The sequence below is a fragment of the Halichoeres trimaculatus genome, unplaced genomic scaffold, assembly GCF_033239565.1.
Source record: "Halichoeres trimaculatus isolate MK-OKI-2021-1 unplaced genomic scaffold, fHalTri1.1 fHalTri1_scaffold_23, whole genome shotgun sequence".
Taxonomy (NCBI): Eukaryota; Metazoa; Chordata; class Actinopteri; order Labriformes; family Labridae; genus Halichoeres; species Halichoeres trimaculatus.
In genome coordinates this window covers 12,545,512-12,557,765 of record NW_027437201.1, presented here as the reverse complement: position 1 = coordinate 12,557,765, position 12,254 = coordinate 12,545,512, and the positions used below count along the sequence as shown (strand labels likewise).

General features: G+C 40.1%; 2 protein-coding genes across 4 annotated transcripts; one reads left to right on the top strand and one right to left on the bottom strand.

The window, feature by feature from the left end:
• Positions 1-430: 430 nt before the first annotated feature.
• Positions 431-12,182, bottom strand: eif2ak1 (eukaryotic translation initiation factor 2-alpha kinase 1). Of its 3 annotated transcripts, none has more exons than XM_074662877.1 (15): positions 11,646-12,182; positions 9,711-9,878; positions 9,456-9,592; positions 9,222-9,265; positions 8,426-8,525; positions 8,253-8,333; positions 8,069-8,162; positions 7,928-7,973; positions 7,410-7,785; positions 7,209-7,317; positions 7,012-7,118; positions 1,453-1,567; positions 1,276-1,355; positions 941-1,174; positions 431-756 (listed from the first exon to the last, which is right to left on the bottom strand). In XM_074662877.1, exons 1-15 carry the CDS (start codon positions 11,815-11,817, stop codon positions 631-633), a joined length of 1,989 nt encoding a protein of 662 aa, XP_074518978.1. In that variant the 5' UTR covers positions 11,818-12,182; the 3' UTR covers positions 431-630. The 3 variants fall into 3 exon arrangements, with proteins under 3 accessions (XP_074518978.1, XP_074518979.1, XP_074518977.1); XM_074662878.1 differs by lacking the exon at positions 11,646-12,182 and adding an exon at positions 10,097-10,222 and having other exon boundaries at positions 432-756; positions 7,410-7,788; XM_074662876.1 differs by having other exon boundaries at positions 433-756; positions 7,410-7,788.
• On the top strand, positions 3,572-6,935 carry LOC141784913 (ankyrin repeat domain-containing protein 61-like). Its single transcript, XM_074662879.1, has 5 exons — positions 3,572-4,018; positions 4,248-4,342; positions 4,606-4,777; positions 4,893-5,093; positions 6,303-6,935. Exons 1-5 carry the CDS (start codon positions 3,836-3,838, stop codon positions 6,927-6,929), a joined length of 1,278 nt encoding a protein of 425 aa, XP_074518980.1. The 5' UTR covers positions 3,572-3,835; the 3' UTR covers positions 6,930-6,935.
• Positions 12,183-12,254: the final 72 nt, after the last annotated feature.

The following is a 12,254-nucleotide window of genomic DNA, read 5'->3' as shown; positions in this document are numbered from 1 at the left end:
GTCTTCGAGGTGTTGTGGGCCTAACATAACAAAACATCAGTGACTGGAGTTGCCAACTTGACAACCCCAGAGATATTCTGCTTTGGTTTTAGGACTTAAAGTATGAGGTATTAGGTGACTTTAGTGCAGCTATTTGTGGAGTGGGTTTCTTCACTGAGTGCTCTTCAAAAGCAGAAGTATGTGTTTTTGTTCAAATTGTAAAATGAATATCGCATAGTGTTTTGTTGGCCTGTAGCCTTTGCACATTGGGTACCTGCTCTGTTTTTGCTTTTTCAATTTTCTCAAGATTTTTAGCTGATTCTTTGTGGTCAACAGGCTGCAAAATAGAAATTTAACATTTAAATTTGCCACGGATCAGTTTTCAATCTGCTATTCAATGCCATACTTAGAAAATATACAGTTCAAAAATCACAAATTGCATAACCAACATAGCAGAACGGAGTTTAATCGAGCAGCTAAATGAAGATAAATAATCACATCCTTACATTCTTCTACACATAACTCTCTAATGTTTACAGACACACACACAAACACATGCACTCTTCACTACTAGTGCTTGTGAGCAAAACAACACACAGCAGTGGTTGAGAAATCAAGTTATGACAGTCTCTTTGTTGATATTTTCAAGGCTCAGGTTTTGTCAGACTCAGAGAAACAAACAGTGACTCTTGAGCTCTGGAGCTGACTAATTTGTCTCTTTAGCTGCATGATCTCTTCCTCCTGTTCTTCAACCCTTTTCTGCAAACCATGGATCACCTAAGGAGGAAAAAACATTCTTAAAAAATGATGAACTAACACATTATGATTTGCATACATAAGTAGTTCTTAATGACTTCAAGCTTTAAAATACTATGCTCATATGATTAAGTTTATTTAAATAACACAAAAATACACTGTGATGTAACTAATGTTCAAGCTATAATGAAAAAACAATACGTACTAAGTCTTTGCTGCCAAAGAGTTCACTCTGTAGTAGCTGACTTGCTGTCGGTCGCAGACTGGGCTCTTTACTTGTCAGGTTCAGGATGTGCTTGGTCAGAACTGGCCATCTTTGGCTGAAAGAGTCTGGGATTTTCCCCTCTCTCAGGTCCCCAAGGGTCAGCACTCGCTCCATCTCTGTCCCAAAGGGCTGGAATAGCTCCAGAGCCAGCACTCCGATGCTGTACATGTCTGACTGGTAGAGAACAAACAGTTAAAATAACGTTCAGTCTACAGAAACCCAGAAAACAAACGCAGGAGACGTTTGAAATAAATGTATAAAGGGAGTTTGTTTACCTTTGAATCATACTGTGAGCCCTTTAGTTGCTCTGGTGAAGCATACACAAATGTTCCCACACCTGTGGTATGTGATGAATCTGCAAAACACACCAGAAATGTGACTTTAGAGCAGATAGCTCCCTCTACTGGCAACTCTATGCCACAAACACATAAAAAAAGGAAGGGCAGTTTTACCCTTATGCACAGAAGCAGCACTTTTAGGGCTGTCCACTATCTTATCCCGACAGGCCAAACCAAAGTCTCCAATCCGAACGTGGCAGTCATTCCCATGCAGGAAAATGTTCCTCGGCTGTGAAATGAAACAGAGAATTACAACTTATTTTGATAGCTTAAAAGCTTTTAAATGAAGAGCTACACTCTAGCACCCCGAGAGGTGCTTTCCTCTTTGTGCATCACAGAATACACTTCAGGGTACCTGACTGTAAAACTCCTAAGTTACAAACAACACCATCATTGGCTTCATCAAACAAGTCTGCGTACACATAGGAGTGCTGTTGGGTGTTGTAATAGTCAATTCATATGCATCCAATAGTGTTGTGTTAATTGTTGCTTGTCTCTTTCCTATTCTCTCTTCTGTGTCCAAGCTACAAAGAGGCACTGGATGACAGGGGGCGTGCCCAGACTTTTCGGATCTGGGTGCCCTGACCAAGGCACTGGGGATTATGCGAGCCCACACTCACAACAAAATTTATTTTTGCCTATTTGTATTACAGATACAGGATCAACAGACTACAACTTTAACAAAAAATGAAACTGATAAAAAAAAAATTACAAGAGTTTTTAAAAAATACTTTAAATCTAGAATTTAACTGAACAGTGCTGTAGTGAAAATTAAAAAAAAAAGTTTTTAATTGTAGAGTACACATTACACAACTACCAATAATCTCTGCATGTTCCTGTGAATTAATTGTAATTGCAATAGTACAATTTTACCAAATCATGCAGTTGCATGTCTGTTAGAAGCTGCTGAGTGTAACTAATAAAATAACTGGTAATTCAACCTAGTTACTTTTAGAATTGAGTCATCAATAAAGCAACCAAGTTACGTCTAATCGATTAATTTTTCAAGGTAACTGTGGTAACACTGGGGGAGAGTGCTGGCCAGCCAACAGAGCTGTCGAAAAAAAAACAACAACAGAGAAACATGAAACTTTTTTCCTATTGGTCCAAAGTACATCACCTCAGACAATCACAAAATAATATGGTTGCTAGGAGAGAGGGGGAGTTTGGGAAGTTATGGAGAGAAACAGCAGGCATGAATGTGAGTTTTGATTGATTTGTGACTGATAGCGTGGTTGGATTACATTGTTGGTGGGTAGTAGTGTGTTAAAGTGTAGTTTTTCTGTTTTGTGTGTCAAGCAATGAGGCCGTTCATGACATTATTTTGTGAAATTTTATTGTGACACTTGAAGATTTTGTAAATAGTTGTCAAAAACGCCCGGCCATTTCCTGTTGTAATGCAAACAGTTGCATTTAACCATTGTTTGCAAAATTTGTACATTGTTTTTTGAAATGTAAGACTTATAGTTGCATACAAAGTTATAAAAATGAATTGTTGCACATTTCCACAAAAGTTTTTCCTACTCTGATTTGGTATTTTTACAATTTTAGTTCTAGTGCGTTCATATATTTAAATTAATAGATAATTAATTTCAATACAATAATATTAAATATCAATACATATAGTCAGCCTTGACATTCTGGTTTAATTGTATGCTTTAAAGCACCATCATAATGTGATATGATCTAAAAATATTGAGATGTGGATAAAATGCCATCTTGCCAAGCCCTAATTTATGGAACATGGTTTGTAAGAGAGTGTATTATCCCCTCATCTGATTTGTATTCACTGCTTTTTATGCAGATGGCTCATGCCCCCTTTAAGTCATAATAATACATCTTCATCATGTTCATTTCAGCATCCTCATCACTGCACTCTTGTTCTGCAAAAGTAAACGTCTTTTCATGCAGATATACCTGACCATTAAATCTGAAGAGGATACTGACATTTCTCCCTCAAACTACTGGATAAAGCTTATTTCCAACTCATCTTTAATATAAATAGGGAGAGATGACTTCTAGAAAATAAGCTGCTTTGTATGAAAACGACTTTAAATCTACAGGTTGTCACTGCATTCTGAATGTGAATAATATGAGCATTTTAACTTTTTGCTCATCTCCAGCAGCAGAGGAGGAAATATTGAACACTGGAGGAACCTGATGATGACTAAAAGGGTTGTCACCACTCCCTGTAATTGGCCCCAAACACATAAGTTATCAGCTGTAACAGGAAGGCTGTGCTCTATGCTACGACACGCAACTCTTAGAGCTACATGATGAAATCAGGCTGAAAACACGCCACACGGTTGAGAGAAGTCGCCGATCAAACGAACAAATACAGGAAAAGAAAGCAGCGAGTAGACACATGACTTCCTCAAACTACCAAAATTACTGGCGTTATGAGCAAAGCATCTGCAAACCAGAAGAACCAGCTTTAACCACAGAAAACCTTCAGGGAGTCTAAACACACAGCGCAGTGAAGCTGTTAGAGGCTGTCATGCAGGAAGAAGGTGAGGAGCGTGAAGAGGAGAAAGGTGATATTATCACGCTTCACAACAGCGAATTCTATCATGCAGTTAAAGATGAAGACTTGGGACGTATGGAGAGCTTCTCAAGGAAGTACGGGAGCAACTGTCTTATCCAGATGCAGCAGAGTATACCAGGAGAAGACTTCTTCAAGGTAATGTGACAACTTGTAAACGGAGTCAGATCTGAAATATGTTGAAAGAACACTGTGCTTCTAACTTTGCTTCAAAGATAATCACATGAACTGGAGCATCTGAACAAATGAACTCCAATCTGATCTCTGAATTCGTTCAAGTAAAACTGAGATTCTTTCAAAAAGGAAGACTTAAGAATATTCACGCACAAGTTTCCAGTTTTGCTTGTTGTTTCTTGTCTTGCTCCAGGGCTTTGCTGTCCGACCTCTTCATTTGGCAGTCTCGTACAGAAAAATGAAGAGCATTCAGTTCCTGCTCACTGTGGGGGCGGACCCCGAAATGAGGTGTTCACAAACACACACTTTACAGAACCACAGCCAACATGTCACACCTGTTGATACTAAAGAGTCTTAAATTTTCACCTGAGGCAGTGGAAGAAGAGTATGTAAGAATCTAGTATAGTTTCATGATGTGACAACTTCTGCATTGGACGTTAACTCGATTCATCATGAAAGTGATGTCGACTGCAGAAACACAGAAACGTCCCTCGTTTGTTTTGTTTCTAATTACATCAGCCCCTATTTCACTGTCTCTACCTCCATCACAGGAACCAGCTGGGTCAAACCACTCTACACTTGGCGGTATCCAGTTGGCCAAACATTTGCGCTGCTTTGCTCAAACCAGGATCAAAATTTCCAGCTGCTGCAATCGCGGCACAGGGGCATGCAGAGGCCTGTCTGCGGCTTCTCTGCGAGCACGGTGTTAACATCAATGCAGAGGTAAAACTTTTTTTCTAAATAAATAAATAAATGACTTTTTCCTCTCTTTAAATGTTTTACTGTGTGTGGTTACAAAAACATCTTGTGAATATTGTTTCTTGTGCTCTCTTGTCAGGTGGAAAGACAGAGCCGCCAAACAGCACTTCACCTGTCTGTACGCTTCGCGGCACAGTCTGCCGTTCAAATTCTTTCCAGCTTCGGGGCGGAGGTTGACGCTGTGGACAGCAGTGGGATGACACCTCTGCATATGGCTGCTGGGATGCTTCAAAAAGCACACATTGAGTGTTTGATCAAGGAGGGAGCAGATGTAAATAAGGTTTGTGGCACTTCTCAGGATTTTTGGTGGATGAGATAAGTGTGTTTATTCTATATCCATTAACCTTTAAAAATAAGACAGAGTAAGTTAAAGGAAAACGTAGGAATGTAAAAATTTGAAGGTTGTCAAATATAATTAGTCAAATTTCAAAGAATTAACCCAGGGCAGCTAATACATTTCAAATGAGTGCTTTAGCTGAAGGTGTATGAATGAGTTAGTTCATTTAAATTAGAATTACAAGAAATACATGGCTCTAGTTGAGGTTATACGTAAAGCGCATTTTCATGATCTGAAGTAAGAGTGCAGAAAATAGCTTTAGCAAAGCAGGCTGAGAGCAAGAGGATCAAGTGTGTGTTAGTTAAGCAGAGCGACAGAGTGTTAACAAGGGTTAATGAGCTAATGACCGCACGGCCAAACAGACGGCTCATAGTGTTGTATTTATATCGTGAAATAGTAACGATCTCTACGTCTTCCTGTTTTTAAGGCAGTAATATGTTATGTGTGTAAGTGAATGGTGGAAAATAATCATTTTTATAGTTATTAAAAGACCTGTTCAACTGTATTATCATAAAAATCAAGTCAAAGGTCAAACAAAAGGAAAGCTTTGATGTCAGTAGACATTAAATTTGGTGGCATGGGCTTAACAATTAATTAGGTCTGGATTATTAATCACAAAATAACCATGATGACCACTTAGGATATTTCTGAGAAGACTTTTTTTTAAGATACTCATTCTGAAAAATATCCAAAAGTAAAACAGTCATAATAATAAAGAAAAAAATAGTATTAGTAAAAATCTGCTTGGATGAAAGAGCACAAATTAATTCTCCTTTTTAGCCTTTTGCGGGTAAAGCAAGCACATCAACAACACTGAAGGTCTGGAATTGGAGAGGTAATCTGATGCGAAATGTTCTTAAAAGCTGTATAAACTGGCAAAAAATAAATCAAGTAATTGTACATTGCTATTGAGGGCCAAATTTTGCTCTTTTGTCAAAAACATAGCATAAAGCTAGATAAATATTCACCTGGATGACTAATTATCCTCACTATATCAGCTAAATGTGCATTTTGTTTCAACTTGACATAATTGCATTTTTGTAATGATTCACTTAAACGAGAAGTCTAATCTCGCGCTCTTGATATAGAAGAATTACATGCAAAAAGTTTCATCAGCACATGAACCTAGTGTGACTTCCTGCCTCGTTTCAGGGCGTGAAGCACTCAGGGAACACTCCTCTGCATCTCGCTGCCATGTCAGTGGCCATGAGAAGTAGTAAAACTCTAAAGGACGACATAAGCTGTGTCTCTGAGCTGCTCGAGCACGGAGCAGAGGTTGATGCTGCGAACAAAGCCGGTGTGACTCCTCTACAGCAGGCGTGCAGCATGGGCAACGAGGAGCTGCTAGACCTGCTGCTAAGACACGGAGCGGACATCAACAAGCTGAGCGCATCAGGGGAAAACTGTCTGTTTCTTTTCCTCAACTACAGATCTAATGTTCACAACAACTCTCTGCTGGTGAAGCTCCTCAGTTTGACCTCCCCTCTCACCCTCTACAACCACAGCGGCCTCCTGCCCTCCACCCTGACACTACCGTGTTTCTGCAAACAGAAAGACCGGCTGCTTGAACTCATTCAGCAGCCAAGGAGGCTTCAGGATATTTGCAAGAGTGTCATTTATCTAAAACACATCCAAGGGGACAGAGAAGGGATGAGAAAAATCCTACCTGAGAAGATTTATGACTTTGTGTTCAGCAGCTGGGAGAATATACACATTTCCTTTGAGATGGATGCTGAGCAGGACTCATTTAACGACCGATTTGGTATGACTCCTAGCTGACACGAGTTTACACGAGGGGGATTTCGATTCACAAGCCTCAAACCAACAAACACATGCTGCTGGAATAAAGTTTACACTTTACCTTCAGGTCTCTGTGCATGATTCCTTTTGAGTGAATGTACTCCACTCCTTCAAGTATACTTCTCAGCAGGCTGAGTGTGTGTTCAGCATCAACACACCCATAAGGCACTGGGGGGATAAATGCATGTTTCACTTATTTAACATGTTTAAAACTCAGATTTTGCATGGATTTTAATTAGCAGGGTGTTAAATATTTACATCTTGAGCTTTGGTCGTCTTTGGGCTTGCTGTTTCTCTCGGAGAGCCAATCCTTCAGCGAGCGCTCACACAGCTGCATCTGAATGTAGAGCATCAGCTGGAACTGTACCTGTAGGTAATGCAAATTTATCCCTTTAATAACCACAATTTTTACTCCTAGGAGGCTAGACACAAAATAACTCTGTTTGGTCAAAGCCCTACCTCTTTGGAAGCCTTTGTTTTGCATTTGTCAGCCAGCTGCTGTTGATCTTTGTCGATGCAGGAGTTGTTGTTCAGCTCCATGCTGCTCCTGCTGAAGTCCTCCTCCTGCAGCATCGAGCTGTCCCAATCCTTGGCAGGACACTTTGAGGCGTTCACGTGATGTGGCTGCCCCAGGAACACACAAGGGACATAGTTCTCGGGAATGCGGCGCATTGTTTTGGGGCACACCACCTGTCCCTTCTCCTGGGCTGGGACTAAAGCTTTCACCGGCTGTCCATGCAGGGGTCCTATGGCACTTGGGGTAGCCTCTATGTGTGCCTGGCTGTGGCTTTGAAAAATGATAGAGGAGCTGCTGCTGTCAAGGCTGTCATCAAAACTGCTGAAGAATACAAAGAGACAGATATGAGGGCATAAATTAATGTGTTAATTTAAAAGTCTTGTGTTAGCACATAATAATTTATAACCTGTTAGCAGGAGTAAAAAAATGTGGTGTGGGATTACAGAGTACAAGATCCTACCTGTCCTGATTTCCTGACTCCAGTGCTGGCAGGCGAGACTCGTGAGCTGTGACAGTTATATGAACATCAGTAACATGTTAAAGTATGAGCAAGAACTTGTATACTTAGACATAATAAACAGTAGGAGCAGTCAATACTTACATGTTGCAGGCTGAACATGTTCCATCCATGCTGTGTGATAACCCACAACATTTACATGCTGCAGGCTGGACAACACTTTGACCTCTCTGAGGACCTACAGCACATAAACATATTCAGATTATGCGATATGTTTCCTCTACATTTTGTTGTTAAAGGATTTATTGTTTGATTACTGTTGTTCCACCTTCATGCAGTCGTCCTTTGAGACGTTCTTAATAAGGATTTTCTTCACAGCATAAAACTGGCCGTCCAGTTTGTTCATAACCTATAATAACAAAACATTTTTGTGATTTTTGATGGGGGTTTAATTTTCTCTTTATGTAAATTAACGCTGTACGGAGGACAAGGAGTACAAACCTTATACACATTCCCATAGGATCCTTTCCCCAGTCTGAGTACCTCCTCAAATTCGCCGAGGTACCGAGACGTCTGTGCTTGTAATAGTTCATCTTTTGTTCTGTGAAGAAAAATCAAAAATACCTCATTTGAAGCTTAACTATACAAACCCAGGTGCTTCCATGAAAGGTTGTGTACAATGTTGACAAAGACAGAGTTTGATGGTTGGTGAATCATTAAACGTACTGTTAAACAGTTTTAACCTGTTTCTGTGGATTCAGTGTATCAGTGTTTTTTAGACATGAATTCAATTCCATGCGGTGACTTCCACTACAGAGTCATTCCTGTTTTCAGAGCATGTGAGAACCTAAAGATCACAGCAGTCCAATATCTGTTATCAACCCTGTTCGTTTTGTGAAGAGATTCTGCTGAACAATTTCCTCGCCCTATCCCTCACAGGGTGGTGAACCTCCTCCCGTTTATATGTCTGAAAGATTCAGCCTCTTTCAAGTACTCTTTTTTTTGTAACCAGTCACATTACTAACATGTTGAAAATAAATGTCATTAGTTATTTGTCCAGGTGTTTTTACAACAACTTTTTTAATGTTGTTCCTATCTCATCTGTTTCTTGCCCAATGTCAATGAGTATATATTTTCATAGAACAGTAAAGTTCTGAAGTTCTGACTTGTGATTTGTTCCCATCATTAAATTCTGTTCCCAGCTATCATTTTACACAGCTCTTACAGATCTGGGGTTGAACTCAAAACTTATCTTTGCTACAACTCATGGCAAAAAATGACTCAAAAAAGTATCTACCTTATGGCTGGGTTGTGTGTGTTTGAGCTGAGGCATTGTTGGCCCTGCAAAATGACATGAAGAATACACTGTTGAGGTACCTCAAAATTTACAAAACGTAAAGTTGACTACCACACCGTGTCAAATTAATCATTAAACATTAGTAAATAAAGATATTTATTCCAAGAAAAACATCAATAAAAATGGGGTATAAAGACCAAAATGATGCTTTTTAAACTTGATTTCCTCTCTTACCTGAGGATACAGCGAGGAGCTAGCAGCATGTAGCAGCTCAGTGAAGGCTCTGTTGTGCTGCAGTCTGACAGTGCTGAACTCATCACTGATGGCTAAAGGTGACAGGAGGTTCATGGCGGCTAAACGCTGCCCAATAACTGCCAAAGGGATGACAAAATAAACATTTTCAGTGGATAAAATTGAACACACAACAATTATCTTAAAAATAATCAAAAAGCCTGAATAAAAGAGAGATAAGAAAAAGGTGTCACGTACCTTTGAACAGCATTCGTGAGCGAGCTGGATTGCTCTCATAGATGAAACACAGGTGCTCCAGTAGAGACCCCAGAAGAAGGTGGTTTGGGATCGCTGAGGCAAACTCCTGGATAGATGGGTAATGTTTACCAGCCATTATCACCTCACCATTGTTATCCGTATCAGAAGCTGAGCACAGGGAGACACATGAAAGAGGAAGCTGTGGTTACTCAGACATAAAAAATCCACTGCTTTAGCATATTTCACTTTCACTCTTGCATCATATTTCCAATGAAACCTCTTCTGGTAAGTTTGAGATGTAGTACAGAACACCGCTCAGTGATGTTTGTTTGTACCACATAAAAAAAATCCATCACATGAAAACACATTCCCCCTCTTTTCCTTACCTTCTTCAATAACTTTGGCTATCATTGCAACTATTTTTTTGTCTCCTAGGTCCATTTCAGATAATGAAAAACACCAAACATTTAAGCACTCAGAGCTGTAAGAGTGATTATCCCGTTCACCTCAGAGGCAAAACTGATCTTGTTTATACATGAGGGGGGCGTGCACAGCTGAAATGCTTATCTGCCTTCTCCAGCGGACACCAGCCTCCTCCACCTACTGAGCTCTGTCAACATAAAACCAAGCAGAAGCAGCAAGTGACTGTGCCAGAGTGAGAGGGAGGCTGCTGCCTCACACTTCATCTTGCAGCAGGAAGTGTGGGCAGGGGCATGTCCTGACATGTTTGGCCAGTTCACTGCTGGAGATCCCCCATGGCACTGCCAGATACAGGCGGGCTAATTTGCATATTTTATCATAATAAAAGAAAGAGAACCTGCCAGGCTGTGAGTACCCGCCTTTTAAGACTGCTGTAATAAGTCAACCACAGAGCCAAGGACAACATCTCTAATGATGTTATTGGAGCTCATTCAGAGAAATAACAGGCAGGGAGGGACAGAAACATTTAAAGCCCCCATGAGGAACATTATCTGCGCTGATTTTGCCTTGAGGATGTGCAAGCATTTTGTGCACCTTCGATACTGGCAGTGCCTTCTTATTTTAGCAAAAATTAAGTATCTAGTATGTGAAAAAGAGAAAAATCTGCAGTATGCCAATAAATTCCAGGACGTCCAACTAATCTGAGAAATTAGCTCAGTATGCAATGGGCCAGTAAACCTCACCTACCGTTTCCTAAAATGCACATGAATTGTGTTGTTCGTGTTCCTTTTTTTCATTTGTTAGGAGAGTAGCACTCAGTTTTAGGTGCAGTGCTGCCACCTACTAGAATAAGTTAGTATTACAACTACAATACCACAACACTAATGTTAGATGGTTCATGAGAAAGAGACACCAGTAAATCTTGTAACTTCTGATTGTAGAAAGTAGACTGAATAGGTAACTGTTTACTTCTACAAAATTGATATGAGTTTATATAGACAACCTGTTAAATTTTGTTTCGATCTCAGCTTTTCTGCTCTCTGAAACTGAAAACCAATGTAGCATTTTATGAAAGAGAAAAAAGAAAACAGTCATAATACATACTATATTCAAAAGCAGTAGGCAGTAAGCACCAACTACATTTAGAGGTAGCAGGCAATAGATGGTTTGGAAAAAAGCCCATGTCTCTAAATAGTCATTCACTGTGAATCTTGAATATAAAAGGCCCTAAGAATAACACCTACCCTGCAGCAGCTTTTTTTTTTTTTTAGAAATCACTATTAACAACTTAGAAATTAAATGTTTGGATGCGTATGGTGAACTTTGCCTCTCGGCTTCCTTGTTATTTTCAGTAAAACTCATAAAGAGTCAAAAGACTCCTTACAGGAGCTTTAAGATTTAACGTTTTGTCTAAGTGCCAGGGCATATGGATATAACCCCTACCAGGGTCGACCTAGTAAGGAGCATTGTCAGTGTTTATCTAGCAACATTTAGCAGAAGAAAAAAGCTGCTTACTATCAAACTGGACGTCATCTTCCTCATCGCTTTCCAAACTTAATAGACCCAAGGCAGTCTCCACCTCATGTCTCTCGGTGGGGTTGATTTTTCTGTGAACCGAAACGCTACCGCTGCTTCCAGGAGAGTCATCCAACAGCAGGAGCCCGTCGTTAAGTGTTGAACTGAACATATTACTGTGGAAAAAAAATGATGACTTGACAAAAAAAGTATATTTCCCAAACGTGTCCGAATCGTAACAGCTAACCCATTTTGGAACGACAGTGTGTCCAACTACTCCTAGATCCCCGGACTGCAGAATGATCCTAGTACACGAAATAATCAGCCGAAAGTGTGGAAGCTGTCAGATCCGTACGGTGTGTTACTGCGACCGGGCGGCCATGATTGAGAAACAGTTGAACAGCAGAGACCGTCTGACAATGTACACGTACATGACTCTGGCTTGACAAACGTACAATTAGGATTCTGTGAAGAATTAAGATACCGTACCACAAAATGTTTACTTCGACCAAAAGTTTGTAATGATTTGGTTTGGATTCGTTGAAACCACTCCCACAGCAGAATATGTATTATTCGTTTTTTACTGGATGAAGAAAATGGACATGCGCC